A 15,578-nucleotide genomic window follows, 5' to 3' on the forward strand; every position below is an offset into this window, starting at 1 on the left:
TCACATTTCTTGTGGGCGGACTTGTATTGAGAGTTTCTGATGTGCAATGTAAGAAAGAAAAAAAAAAAGGTTATTCTGTTATCAACTGAACACATTTTATTATATTTAGTTATATTGTCCTATAGCAGCACTTATCAAACGTTACCTGGGTGCTATTATTGAAATGTTTACAAATATTTTAATATGTACAGTAGTAAAAATTAAGTTATTTTATGTTGCTCATACCTTCCCCCAAAAATGTAATTAATTTTTAAAAATATCAAGTTATTCAAATGCAAAGTCCCAACCATTTATATATAAAATCCTATGAATTTGTATTAAAAAACACAGTATACTATGTGATAACATAGGTTATAATACGATGTAATTTAGTAGCTGATCAATATGAACTCTTACAACAGAATTTACATAATTAGAGGACTTGATTTTTTTAAAAAATAAGAAAAATGTTTTGCTTTTCAAAACAAGATCTATCTATTTATCTGTCAATGTATTAATCAATTAAAAACTGACCTGTCTTATCCACTATGGCAAAAAAGCAGCCTTTTATCCTTTAAACAGTTTATATTACTTTATTTTATTTTTAAACTTAGGAAGACACTTATTGCATTAAATGTCCATCCGTTAAGTTCAGTGGGAAGGGGGTGGGGGAATTCTTAAAATATGATATCTTTTTTACCCATTATGGGCCAGATAATAAGTGGGTGCACTAATTTTTAAATGTTTTCCATTAACTGCGCTCAAAATTTAAATTAAATAGCACAGCCAGATTAGTGTGCAAGATGAAAGTAAAAAGTTAGTGTGTGAGCGAAAGACTCAGGATCGCTAACTTCAGGACTTTGGATATTGCAAAAGCGGTAAATCCTTCTCCCCATAGACTAATATGGTGTGCGCTAAAGAAAGCCTTTTCTACTTATCAATTGAGTACCAATCCAACACTGAGCTAGATCAACTGTGCTAAACCCAAAGGTGCGTTAGGAATACTTTAAATTGCTATGTTCTGCAATGGAAGAAAGTTTTTTTTTTCTTTAAAATAAAATTATATATATATATATATATATATATATATGATTAGTTTTTTTGTCAAATATATATTTATACCTTTATATCTATATGAATATATATATATGTGTGTGTATGAATTGTATTTACATATATATATATATATATATATATATATATATATATATATATATATCAATAAAAATTGTTGCACATGAAATAAGCACATCTAGGCAAGTATCCCTGCTTACTTTTGCCCAGTAAAACTCCATATACACCGTTACCAATGCACAAGAGGATTCTGGGTAAGATATGCAAATTAGACATGCAACATCTCAGATTTTTTGCTTCATACTGTGTTAACACACAACAATTCCCTAATAGGGAGGATGCAGCAAATACAGAAATCACCACTAGACAGTCTGTTTTGTTATTATTAGAACTCATCAGTAGTAGATAGATTTCTGCTTGCTGCTTAGGTAAAGCTCATTTCAGGGTTAAAACAAAATGCATTCAAATTATGGTGGAGATAAAAGTCTGAGATTAAATTTCTCCATGTCTCAAAAGTAAATCAATAAAATTTGTTGCACCGGAAATTAGCACTTCTAGGCAAGTATGCCTGCTTGCTTTTGCCCAGTAAAACTCCATATGCACTGTTACCAATGCACAAGAGGATGCTTTTGTCTAGTAAAACTCCATATATAATGTTATCAATGCACAAAAGGATTTTAATCTCAGACTTTTATCTCCACCATAATTTTAATGAATTTTGATTTAACCCTGAAATGAGCTTTACCTAAGTATTTCAATTAAAAACACCTTAAAACATATTAAAAATGAATAAATATATTACATGTTTAAAGGTATTTAACTGGGAAGGGCTCAAAAGTGTAGATATATGTGTATATAAGTGTATTAGTTTATTTTAATATGTTCTTGAGGTGTTTTGTGCAACTTATTTTTTAACTTTTACACTTTACTTCAGGTCTCAAGCCACGCTAAATATTCTAGCGCAGTTTCGGCTTTAGCTTGAGTGCATTCTATAACTTTCATCTTGTTATTTGAGCACTATTTATCACGTTGGTGATATTCATTGAAAGTAAATGTTACACTAGAGCAATGTCAGCCACGCTAACCCTTCTCTGGTAAATGAGATTAACTATGAACTTGTAATGAGAAGTTGCGCTCTAAGGTTAGTGTGGTCCAGCGATATACAAATTGTGATCTGGCCCTATGTCAGAACAAAAGTTTAGGAATGCAAGACGCTATACTTAAAATTTGTGTAATAACAATAGCTAAATGGCTTTTTTCTCCATGTTTCTCAAGTATACTACTGTCATCGTGGTTACAAGGAATAAAATAATTTGACAGGTTATAAGAATACCTTTATATTTTCTGAAAAAAATATTTTTGCCATTCAAATATTTATGTATCAAATATTGCTCTGCTCCTACTTTAAGGGATATTCCAGCCAAGATTGGAAACCACATGGGTGCATTTCGGTATTGAACAGAAGTAAAATGCTTTTAATAAAAGCTATAGCTGTTTCAAAAGTGTATTTAAGTATGCACCGTGCACCAGCATTTTAAACACAGCACTTGCGCATACAGCCTAATGTGCTTGTACCATCTGGTAATGACTCAATTTGTTAATTGCTAACATGATACAAGCCCCAGTGATGATCTGAGCAGCTGCATTATTTAAAAGGTGGGTGCAGTGACAATATCTAGCTATGCTTCATATGCACGAATAGAGAAAAATTTTAACACTAAAGCAATGATAAATTTTACTTTCAGTAAATTAGAAACTCTTATTGCATCTAAACACTTGACCTATTGAATTTACAGTATTCTTTTAACTATACCTTAAATTCTTCAAAGATTGAATGAGACCAGGTCATTACCTGTTTTTATATTTGCAAGAGCAGCTACCAAGCTGGGGTCTATGTCACATGGAATACCTGCTGTAGTTGCCACCTCAAAAATACTCAGAGTTATCTAGGAAAAAAATAGTACATTGCATAGTTATTGAGTTTTACTTATGTTTAGTTATGTTTTATAGTTTTATGGTATTGTTAAAAAAAAAAGATGGAAAAGACGAGCTGTCTCATGTGGCCTTCAAAAGAAGGTAATTACCTAATGGCAACTCCCACAGAGTGCCAAGGATGGAAAATTCATACTGTGCTTTTGTTCTTGTTCTAGTATGTAATGGGCTGGAATTACATCTGAATTGATGAAACAGGTCAGTTATAATGTGCAGTGCTAGGCAATTTTATTTTCCTCCTGCCTAGTGGAAAATTAGTTCATTACTATTAGCCGCCTGTAAACATCTAATTACCAAACAATTTCTGTAGGCTGTGCATTCCAGCTTCAAGCTGATATAACAAAGTAAGAAATGTTTCCTCAGTATGTGCTATACCCCACACAAGGGCAGGGTGCCTTGCATTGGATAAAATAAGAATAAGAGGGCTTTCCTCTGTTTTCCTGCAAAGCTGCAAAATAGATTAGCATAGTCCAAATAATAGCATATGAGACAGTGGACTCACAAATTCATTCTTATTAACATGCAGATAGAATTCAGAGCTGTAACTGTCGGGTTATAAGGTTTCATTGTACTAGTTAGTAGAGAGAAATATTGATTAGCCTTATTTCAGGTCTATAATGAATTGAAGTATCCCTGCTACAAATCTATTCCTATAAAATTGCACAATACTTTTTTTTATATACAATACATTTTAAGGCAAAAAGCTAGTTACTTAAGACATATATTATACCTCTAATATACTCAAGCTGTGCCGTCTGGAGTCACTGGAGATAAAAACAATTTTGTCTTTATGTTCTCATCCTACGTGTCTAAAATGTGCCTGTTCACATCTACAAAATGGAAAATCTCCACTAAAAAAGTATACCTAAGCCAAGACAAGCTGTTTAGTATTCTTTCAAACTGAAGCCCATGACAAGTCATCTCTGATACCTCTTAGTCACGTCAAGTTTTTTCTGAAAGTAACGCATCACCAGGCAGCTCACAGCACGATACCACTGCCACAGAAATCAGGCACCACAGAACACAATCCCTATGATTTTGCTGTCAGAAAGGGCTGTGGGCCAGGGCATCTAGTTCAATGGCTAGTTTAAAGATAACATGTTTTTCATCATATCAGACATACATCTTATTAAGGCATTCATATGTTTATTAGACTTTTAAATACAATTTTTAAAATGGTAGAAAAAAAAAGGAAAAATTAACTTACTATTTTAAGTCTTTCTAAACAGATATAAACTTGAATAAAGCAAATTTAAAAGCTAAAACAATAAGAAAATCGAGTGCATTGAGAGGAAATCTCAAATAAAAGCAAGAATACTTTTATTCCCATATATTAACATATTTAAGGTTTTGATGCTTCACATTTCAATGATGACAAAGTCTATTATGGTTGGCAGCTGCCAAATCTCTAGTTTATGCAAGGTTTTTACCTAGTGGGTGATTTTACCATGTCCACATGTGCTGTATCGCATGGTATTTAAAAGAAATGGTTGCTTACTGTTGACCTATTCTGCCTGTACTTTGGGTTCAATATTCATTTTTGCTGGCTTCCATGTATGACCTCCTGCTGCCTCTTGTCCTGTTTTTAAAATTATGACCCTCCTTTACCAGACTGATTATTGAAATCTTCAAACTCTTAGAACCTGGATATGTGTGTTTTACCTGCCTTTTTACTAGATTGTGCTTATTCGAAACTGTTACAGTTTAACATCTTTTTGCCTGACCCTACTTTTCTTGTTGAGCTACACTTTCCTGGATACATAGCTTTCCTGTACCTCTTATTACAGTTATACTATTTCAACTTTCTGTTTCATCTGCAGTGTAATACCTTCCAATCTTCACTAATCAATATATTTTGACTTGCTTCGACCTCCGTAGGTATTGTTCATTTTGTGTTTGTGTTTACCATCTATTACTACTTTACCAGGGATACCAAGATTATACAAGCACATTTATAAATCATGACTGCAGCTACAGACCAAAATATTTAATTCGCAAAAAATTAAAAAACACAATTTATAGTATACAACTAGCATAGATTTATTAATATCTTTTTTTTTATTTTTATTTATCCTATAGTACCCCAGGGCTGGCATAAAGCTGATTTGGTGCCACTTTTTAAAAAGGGAAGCAGGGCTGATTCAGGAAGCTATAGACCAGTAAGTCTGTCATCTATAGTGGGGAATATACTTGAAGAGAACCTAAGGGATTATATTGATGAGTATATTTATGTAAACAAGATTATGGGGCCCATTTATCAAGCTCTGGATGGAGCTTGAGGGCCCGTGTTTCTGGCAAGCCTGTAGGCTCACCAGAAACACCAGTTGTCAAGTAGCGGTCTAAAGACCGCTGCTCCATAACCTGTCTGCCTGCTCTGAGGAGGCGGACAGACATCGCCACAATTCAACCCGATCGAGTGCGATCGGGTTGATTGATTACCCCCTGCTGGCGGCCGCGAATCTGCAGGAGGCGGCGTTGCAACAGCAGCTCACAAGAGCTGCTGGTGCAATGCTGAATACAGAGAGCATATTGCTCTCCGCATTCAGCGAGGTCTGTCGGACCTGATCCGCACTGTCAGATCAGGTCCGACAGACCTTAGTTAAATAGGGGCCTATGAGTTCAAATCAGCATGGCTTTATGAAAAATAGATCATGTCAAACTAATATAATTAGATTCTATGAAGAAGTAAGTAAAAATATAGATAAAGGGGAATCAGTTGATGTGATATACTTGGATTTTACAAAAGTGTTTGATACAGTGCCACATGAGAGTTTGAGAGATTAATGTACAAAATTTAGGGACTGGGAATAGCTGAAAATGTTAGCTGATAGATAAATAACTGGATAAAAGACATGGAGCAATGAGTAGTAGTAAAAAAAATCACACTCAGATTGGACAAAGGTAATCAGTGGAGTTCCCCAGGGATCAGTACTTCTTTTTAACATTTGTATTAATGACTTGGAGCAAGGATTAAATAGCAACATCTCATATTTTTGCAGATGATACAAAGTTATGTAAGATGATTAGGTCAGTGTAGGATGAACTTGCTTTACAAAGGGATTTACAGAAGAATGGGCGGGTAAATGGAAAATGAGATTTAATTCTGGAAAATGCTAGGTTCTACATTTTGAAAGTAAAAATAAGCAGGCAACCTAATATTTCAATAGGACTAGAGTTAGCAAAACAGTGGAGGAAAGGCATTTGGGAGTACTTATAAATAACAAGCTAAAGATGGGTGCACAATGCAGGGCAGTGACTTCTAATGCTAATAAAATACTAGCATGTATTAAAAGAGGCATTGATGCAAGGGAGGAAAGCATAATTCTATCACTATATAAATCCATAGTAAGACCTCACCTTGAGTATGGAGTGCAGTTATGGGGACCAATCTCAAAAAAATACATTGCAGACTTAGAAAAAGTTCAAAGAAGGGCAACACAACTAAAAAGGAGAATGGAGAATTTAAGCTATGAGGAGAGGTTAGTCAAACTGGATAAATTTTCTCAAGAAAAAAAAGGTGCTTGAGAGGTGACATGATTACTTTATATAAATAAATTTAAGGCCCATATACAGAAATGGCAAAATCTCTGTTTATTAAAAAAAAAAATTGTTTGTGACAAGAGGTCACAATTTAAGGCTGAAGGAAAGGAGATTTAATCCAGCAATGTAAACTTTTTTTCACTGTAAGAGCAATTAAATTGTGGAACTCATTACCTAAGGAGGTAGTAAACACCAATAGCTTAGATACTTTTAAAAATGGTTTAGATACATTTCTGGCTAGAAACAGAGTTCATGGATATGATTGTTTGTGTTAAATGGGTCACCTTTTTTAATGTGATTAATTTAAGCTCAACTGTAAGCATATTAAGATTTGTATAAGTTAAACTCGATGGACTTCTGTCTTTTTTCAACCTCATCTACTATGTTACTATGCTACTATTTTGTATAAAAAATGTGCACTTTTCTATGGACATATTTACTTTTAAGTAACATTTATAAAGTGCAAATTAATTTAGGTTAATAATATATTATATGTAAGTGTTTGCATCATTAGTGGTGATGGATTTTTGTACAGGGACATGGCAGTTAGTGGGTTAATAGCAGGGAGGTTTTGCATAGAGGTATGACAATTAGGCGTCACAATTGCGGGTCATTTTTTGGTGGTTTAGGGGTTAATAGCATTTGGTAGTTATCAGTGGGTGAGATTTAGCAATGGGTCTGGTGGGTTGGGGGTTATAACGGTTTTTAGTGAGATATATTGTTAAGAAATAACTTGTAATTCAATCCAGGGTAACCTTGTATGTGGTTTGATTCATGTGTCCTTCACAAAGATAAATCTGCCTGATTCAAGGTAATTTTCTCTTATGAGATCAATTTTCAGCTTTGCCCAACACCTGGTCGTCTAATGGTTAGATTGAGACCTGGAGAGGCCTACAAACCGCAGTGTCTTGCACCCACTGTGAAATTTGGTAAAGGATCGTGATGATTTGGGGGTGCTTCAGCAAGGCTGGAATCAGGTAGATTTATCTTTGTGAAGGATGCATGAATCAAGTCATGTAGATGTTATGCTGGAGGAAAACTTGCTTCCTTCTGCTCTGACACTATTTTTCTCTCTGTGTATACAGAACTATAGAGTGTATTTTTATCAGTGAATAGATATTTGTATCACATACTTCATTTACAAGTAAGAGGTTGTAGGGGACAGACAATTGATAATTCCTCACTCCTCATATATGCACAGTATGCAAACATATATCATATATGCTTTTAATAGTATTGCTTTTAAGCAAAGTTACACATGTATTCACTCTGTTAGTCTGTTCTAATAGAGATTGAAAAAAAGGAGGAGAAACATTCTAAAGGAAGCAGTGGTGTGAGAATCCTTTCTTGTTATAAAAAAACAACTCTTATTGAAACTAACACAATTGCTAACAAAATAATATAAATGAAATAAATGTAGCATGCCTGCTACACTGACAGTTTTCATTATTAGCTTTGCTAATGGCAGCAGATTAAAGTTCATAACAAACACTATTATTATTACATTGCATCCTTGTCTGCCGTGTCAAATTCACTTTTTTTTAAGTATTATCGTGAGACTTCATTTGCACTGGAAAGCACCTGGACATAACAGAAGTGTATGCCAGATTATTGGCACTATCTCTGAATTTGAAGTTATGACAGGGCTTTGCCTTGTACAGTGATTTCCAATTTACCAGGGTATTGCTAGACTTGGTCTTTAAAACTCTTTCTCACACTACTTTGGCATGTTATTTTAGCCTGTTCTTTCTTTTTAATGAACATCTGAGTTGTCTTCTGTGTATGACACCCTGCTGTCTCTGGTCCTACCTTTAGATCATGACTTACGTACCTGCATATGACCCAGTTGTTTCTGCATGATTATTAGCTCCCTGGAGGAGAGCATCGACGTAGGGGATGGTGACCCATATCTTAGGCAGTGGAGCAGTCCTGGGAAGATATTAGGAGGAGTGCGGAAGTCACTCACCCTCTTCTGTTCCTGCAACCACAAGGTGAAGTTCGTTCCTGAGGCTTGCGGTTGCAGTAACGGAGAAGATGAGTGACGTTGCAGAGCAGGTGCAGCGGTTGGCAGAAGCGAAGGGCCTGGACTGGCTGAGGTCTTACCTGGCGGCGGCGCATCCCTCCGGACCCGGATCTTCGGCAGCTGCAGGCGGGACGGATCACGGCAGGCCGCATCGGCGGTCGAGGCCTCCGGAGCGGCTATCTCCCGACGGCGGCAGGACACGGAGGAGCGGGAGCGGCGCTGGGCCCGAAAGAGATGCCACTGAGCCCAGGCGCCGGACGTCGAACAGAGGAGGCGGATCGCAGGAGCGAACGCGTGTGTCGAGTGAGGAGGCCACGCGGAGGACTTCTGACAGGAGCTGTGACGCGGCAGGTAAGGCCAGGCGGGGAGAGGGGCTGGGCCTCAATGGCGGCAATAACGGGCGGGAGCCGACGTCCCAGGATACTAGGCCTGCAGACCAGGGAGCCGGTGAGACGGCGGGGGAGGGTTCTCCTCAGGCCACAATTATTCAACGGGAGCAGGAAGAGGAGACAGAAATGCAGCAGCGAAGGGGGGCTAACAGGGGAAAGGGGATGTCTATGACAGGCAGGAAAGGTGTTGTAGTAGGTGAGGAGCAGGGGGTATCGGCGACCAGGAGTACGGGGAATGAGAATCCTGGGGGGGGCAAAAGAAAAGAAAAGAGTGGTCAGTTAGCCAGGGCGGTAGCGACAAGGAGTGCTGAAGGGGGGGTCTCCAGAAAAAGCGCAGCGGAGGCCCAAAGGGGAAAGAGAGGGCAAGAGTTGTGTGACCGGAGGGGGGATGGGATTAGAGAGGCCAATATTGGAGAGGGGCCATTAGTAGCGAGGGGGGAGGCAAATGGGGGGGAGCCTGCTAGGGGGAGAGGGGATGTGTGCCCCGCGAATAGAGATGAAGGGGGGGTAGGGGTTGGAAGGGGGGGGGGATATGGTTCCCACGCGAGGGAGGGGGGTTAGGCCTGGGCAAGGGAATCCCGGGGGTGGGAGGGGCCGGGGGGTAAAAAGGGCCGCTAAAGGAAGGGGGCAAGGAAAGAGGGGGCGAAGGGGGCTTGGAGGAAAAGGGGGACGGGAAGGCCTGGGCAGGGCTAACGTGTCTTCTTTATTTCCAGCAGGTGATGAGGAGGAGTTGGAGGGACAGCGGGGTGGTGGGGCAGAACTCTCTGCTGAGCCTGCGGGACCGGACCTGGAAGGAGATGCACTGTGGATAGACTACTCCTACAGTGATCTGGAATCGGATGATCCGGGAGAGGGCACTTCATCTGGACCGGTGGCAACACGGCAGGTAGGGGACCTGGCCGCTTTGGAGCAGTTAATCAGGTCCTTGGGGACAGGGGGTCTTGGGCGGGATGGTACTGGGGTGAACGTGGAAGGTAGGCATGGGATGGGATCTAGAGATCTAGAGAAGGAAGTATTAGGAGTGTAGGTCAGGTTAGGGATGTCACTGTCTCCTCTTTACAGATACGGCCACGGGGGGAGGACCCCCTGGCGCGCCACAGCCCAAGAAGGTCGGGAGCGGAACGGCGTCGGGATAAATCCCGTTTGCCCAGAGAGAGGACGCAGCAGCGGAGAAGGGGGCGGTCCCCTACGTGGGGGAGGATCGACAGGTCCCGGGAGAGGAGCAGTCGGAGGAGGAGATCTCGGTCTCCATCCCAGAGGAGGAGGACGAACAGACCCAGAGGGAGGGAGCCTAGGAAACAGCCGGACACCGGGACAGGGGTAGCGGCAGTGCCGATGGAAGTGGCCGGAGCTGGGACGGCGCCCAGGAGTGGAGGTGAGGGTGCTATCACTGACACGGGTGTGGCTGGAAGAGAGCATGATGTAGGTGTGCAGAGTATGATGAGTGGTTTAAGGGATCTGCTGACGCAGTTTGAAAGGCGGCTGGTGGTGCAGCAGGGGAACGTTGCAGCAGCTTGGGGCATAGGGTCCGGGGCAGCAGTGGGGGGCGCAAGTCAGGGGGCTGGTAACGCAGGCCAGGGAACAGGTGGGGCGGTACCCGTGGCTGGGGGGGTAGCTAGTGTTGGTGAAGTGCTGAAGGTGCCGGAGAGCGCTATGAGAAGACCCTGCCTGTGCTCAATTGGGCCGCTAGGGATTCATCTTACTCAGGAGCTTAAGGAGAAAATATGGAAGATAGAGTTCTTGGAAATATTTTCTCTGCTGCCACTGGAACAGGTGATGGAGATTAAAGAAGACATGAAAGGTGACAAGGAGAAGAAAGAGGAGGACGAAAGGAAGAAGAGGTATCGTAAGTTGCCAAAAACTCTAATTGGTCGAGGGCATTCTGTATTCTAGCGGAGGTGGTGGGCAAAAAATTCCCGGAGCAATGCTCCGCGTTGTTCTGTTATTACAACGAGATCTCGGGTGCATATAGGACCTACGGTGGCCTAGCGTGGTGGCGGTACGATGAGCAGTTCCGCCAGAGGATGGCAGTGAGGCCGGAGATGAGGTGGGACGACAGGGATATGGGGATATGGCTGGAGTTAATGACTCCGCTGCGTGGGTCCTTTCGCAGCATCCGGGGAATGGGGGGAGGTGGAACATCCTCTGGTAGCGGTGGGAGTGGCTCAGCAGTTGCTATTAGAAAGGGGCTCTGCTTCCAATATAATGAAGGGCAATGTAAATTTGGAACTGGGTGCAAGTACAAACATGCTTGCTCAGGATGCGATGGTGCCCATTCGTGGGCAAAGTGCTTCAAGAGAAGCGGGGGAGGGGGTAAACCGGGCGAGGCTGCTGCTAAGAGCCAGGACACCGGTGAAGATAGGAAGGATGGTTCCTTGGTTAGAGCGATTCGCTAGGGTCCGGGGTAAGGCGGGTGACGCGGAACTCTTGCTGATGGGTTTTAGCTCTGGGTTCTGGATCCCATTTGAGGAAAAAAGGGGGGTTCAAATTTCGAGGAATCTGAAATCGGCAAAGGAATTGCCGGAGGTGGTTCAAGGTAAACTCGACAAAGAAGTGGCTTTGGGGAGGATGGCGGGCCCCTTTTCACACCCGCCTTTTCGGAATTTGAGGGTATCTCCGTTGGGGGTGGTGCCAAAAAAGGCAGCAGGTCAGTACCGCATGATTCACCATTTGTCCTATCCTAAAGGGGCATCAGTTAACGATGGGATCGACCCCGCAGTAGCGGCCGTTAGGTATGCTTCATTTGACAAGGCGGTGGGGTTGGTAAGGGATGCTGGCTTGGGCGCATTAATGGGTAAGGTCGATGTGGAGGCTGCCTTTCGGCTTTTGCCGGTTCACCCGGTGTGTCATCATTTACTGGGTTGTTTTTTCCGGGGTTTCTTTTACGTGAACCTCTGCCTCCCGATGGGTTGCTCCATATCGTGTGCTTACTTCGAGAAGTTCAGTACCTTTGTGGAATGGGTGGTGCGGCAGCGAGCGGGGTTGGCATCGGTCGTCCATTATTTGGACGACTTCCTATTTGTGGGGGCCGCCGACACTTTGGATTGTGTTAGGCTAATGGACCAATTTTTTACCGTAGCTGAAGAATTTGGAATCCCTGTTGCCCATGAAAAAACCGAAGGTCCATCCACAACGTTGAGTTTCTTAGGGATTGAAATGGATTCCATTCGTATGGAGTGCCGATTGCCGTTGGACAAACTGAACGACCTAAAAGAGGTCATTTCGGGGGCGCTTGGGAAGCGCAGTCTTCGCCTTTGTGAGATTCAGTCGTTAGTGGGCAAACTAAACTTTGCGTGTAGAATTATTCCGGTGGGGAGAGTTTTCTGTAGGAGGCTCTCCCTGGCCACCGCGGGAGTCACGGCCCCCAAAAGGTGGGTTACCTTGGGGGAGGACCTTAAGGAAGACTTAAGAATATGGTTGTTGTTTTTGGCAGAGTTCAATGGTCGGGCGTTGGTTCACGGGAAAGTGGTGTCGAATGATGAGCTGCACCTGTTTACGGATGCAGCGGGGTCGCTGGGTTTTGGAGCATATTGCCAAGGGAGCTGGGTGGCTGGGAAATGGCCGGCTCAATGGGTTTGCCAAGGTCTAACGAAGAATCTGGTCTTTTTGGAACTCTTTCCGTTACTGGTAGCTGTGCGGGTGTGGAGGGACAGGATTAAGGATAGGAAGGTGGTATTCCATTTGGACAACTTGGGGGTGGTCTTTGCCGTTAATAGGTTGACATCTTGCTCCCTGCCGGTGGTTCGCCTGTTGAGGCTGTTTGTGCTGGACTGCATGCGGATGAATGTGCTGTTTCGCGCTGTGCATGTACCTGGTTACCAGAATACTGTAGCTGACGCTCTTTCTCGCTTTCAGTGGTCGAGATTTCGAGAGGTGGCACCAGAAGCGGAGTTGGTAGGAGTCGTTTGCCCGCCAGAGTTGTTGGAGCTGGAAGTATGGAGTTGATCAGGGTGGCAAGGGGAGCGGTAGCTCCAGGTACGTGGAATGCTTATGTTCGGACGTGGAGGCAATGGTGGGAGGTGATCACGACAGAGGGCATAGGAGCTTCTAGGGAAGGGTGGATTCAGGGCTTGCTGTCTTGGATTGAAGAGTGGAACCAAAGGGGGCTTTCTAGGTCACTGGTAAGGAGAAATATGTCAGCTTTAAGATTCCTGTTTAAACTCTTGGGGTGGGAAGATTTGACGGAGTTGTTTCTTGTCCGTTTGGCAGTGAAAGGGTTGTGTAAGAAAAAAGTGGAAAAGGACAGACGGAGGCCAATTGGTTTCCAACTTCTGCTGCGGATCTTGGCCGTCTTGCAGACGGTGTGCTCCTCAAGGTATGAGGTATTGTTGTTTAGAGCAGTTTTTTCGACAGCATTCTTTGGAGCTTTTCGGGTATCTGAACTGGTGGGGGCAAATAAGTGGGATGGAGGAGGCCTACAGGCCAAGGATGTGTCAATCAAGAATGAGGTGGTTTGGATTTGGCTCCGGGGGTCCAAGACGGACCAGGAGGGGTGGGGTAGGTTGATAAAGCTGGGGGAAGCACGGGGGGCAGGGTGCCCGGTTGCACACATGAGGGCTTTTTTGGTTACCCGGCCACAGACTTCTTTACAGTTGTTTATACACAAAGATGGCTCGGGTTTATCTCGTTTCCAATTCTTGGCGGTGCTTCGTCGGGCGTTAAGGGACTTAGGGTACACGGCGGAAGAATTTGGAACGCATTCGTTCCGAATTGGGGCTGCCACTGAAGCTGCTAGTTTGGGTTTGGGGGAGAGTGTGATAAAAAGGATTGGTGGTTGGAAGTCTGGATGTTTTCGTTCATATGTTAGACCTGACCTGGTTGTTTAGGATGTTTTCTTGTTTTTTAGGTCAAGTTCAGTGTTGGATTGTGGGCCACTCCTATATATATTGAGCCCGTAAGGCGTCAGCGGTCATGGATGAAGGTGCACAGTTGAAATTTAAAGAGGAGGCAGTGTTGTTGCGGTGGCTTGGGGTCAGGGGATTAAGGTGGGACCAGGTTCTGAGAAAGGTGGTTGACCATGCCAGGTTATTCAAGCCTCCGGACATTATGGTCGTCCATGCGGGAGGCAATGATTTGGGGTTTTTGTCCCAGAAAGATTTGGTGGATAAGATCAGGAGGGATTTGGGTAGACTGAGGGAATTATTCCCTTGGGTGATAATAGTTTGGTCCGATATCGAACCGCGTTCATCGTGGCAGGCGTCATGGGATTTTAGGAAGTTGGAGGCCTCTAGAAAGAAGATTAACAGGACAGTGACCAGTTTTGTGGGCAGACTTGGAGGGTTTGGCATTCGCCATGTAGAATTTGAAGGGGAGACAGGTCGTTGTTTTTTCTTAAAGGATGGGGTACACCTCAATGAGGTTGGATTGCACCTCTTTAATTTTAACATCAAGGAAGGGGTGCAGAAGGCCTTAGCCCGGGTGGGGGTGGCTCGTCAGTGACGCGCTGTGGCGGGGGTGCTTGTCTTTTATGTGTGGTTAGGTGAATGGGTACCTCCCTAAAGAGGCGGGAGAGAGTTGGGGGGGATGTACCTGGTGGTATGCCAGTGGAAGGTACATCTCTTGGCAAGCATCCCAGGTTATGAGGTTAATGTGTTAACGGTTTTAAGTAATTTGTTGAATGTATAGTTATATATTATAAAAGATTTAATAAATGCGGGCTACGGCCTTTACACCCACTTTTGTGTCTTGTATTCATTATTAGCGGAACGCATGCCTAGTATGGGGTCATAGTAACTGCTACAGTTTATCTTCTAGCTGCCTGGATTCTTGTGTATAGTATGGTTTGCTCTACTGGACTATATTATTTAATATTTGCTACAGTTGAATTACTTCCTGCTAGAATATTTGTGTATTTCCTGTTTGATGGACTACAATCTTCAGCAGTTTTCTCCCACTATGCAGTACATCTTGATCCAGCTATCACGTGTGCCATTTTTGTAAACATAAACACATTGTTTCAGCCTTGTAATACTTCTTACTTCTGCTTATAAAATGCCTCCAGTCTTACAGCACCTCTTGTTCCAGCTACTCTGGAGCCACTATGGAAGATACAATTCTGGAGTGGACCCTAATGTAGAGGTAACTGGTAATGCAGAGGTAATAGGAGAAATACCTGTAAATATCCTGAAACTTAGAACTGCTCCTAAAGATAGTTTCTAGCCTCTGAGAGGAGAAGATGGCTACGTTTAACTACAGAATATATAGTCCAACCACAGTAAAGAGAAAAGATGACTGAAACAGGTAACTATGAAGTATAGGTCCTAGCCACTGTAGTAGAAGTGGATAACAGCTGAAGATGACTATAACAGTACAGTGTTGCTGATAGCTGGAAGTTTTAATAAGCTGAATCAAATAAAATAAAAAACAATCCAATGTTATACCATGAAGACAAGTGTAGTTAATTTTTTTTTTCTGAAGAGTAGGGTTATGATCAGCCATTTCCAGCAAAACAATAACTATTGTAGATGTATGACAGGCAAAAGGATAATTGATGAAAAAAAGTCCAGTGAGGGATTTCATGTTTCTGTTATTAGTAGGTACTTGTAGTAAAAATACAAATCACATAGCTAATGTAATTATTG

General features: G+C 42.5%; 1 protein-coding gene across 1 annotated transcript in view; it reads right to left on the reverse strand.

Moving 5' to 3' along the window:
- The window catches only part of NCKAP1L (NCK associated protein 1 like), a 605,812-nt gene that overhangs the window by 133,269 nt on the left and 456,965 nt on the right, over positions 1–15,578 (reverse strand). The window contains exon 27 of the mRNA XM_053708267.1: positions 2,906–2,999. Coding sequence (XP_053564242.1) covers positions 2,906–2,999 — 94 coding nt within the window. The remainder of the gene's footprint in view (positions 1–2,905; positions 3,000–15,578) is intronic.

This window comes from Bombina bombina, chromosome 3, assembly GCF_027579735.1.
Source record: "Bombina bombina isolate aBomBom1 chromosome 3, aBomBom1.pri, whole genome shotgun sequence".
In the NCBI taxonomy this organism is placed as follows: domain Eukaryota; kingdom Metazoa; phylum Chordata; class Amphibia; order Anura; family Bombinatoridae; genus Bombina; species Bombina bombina.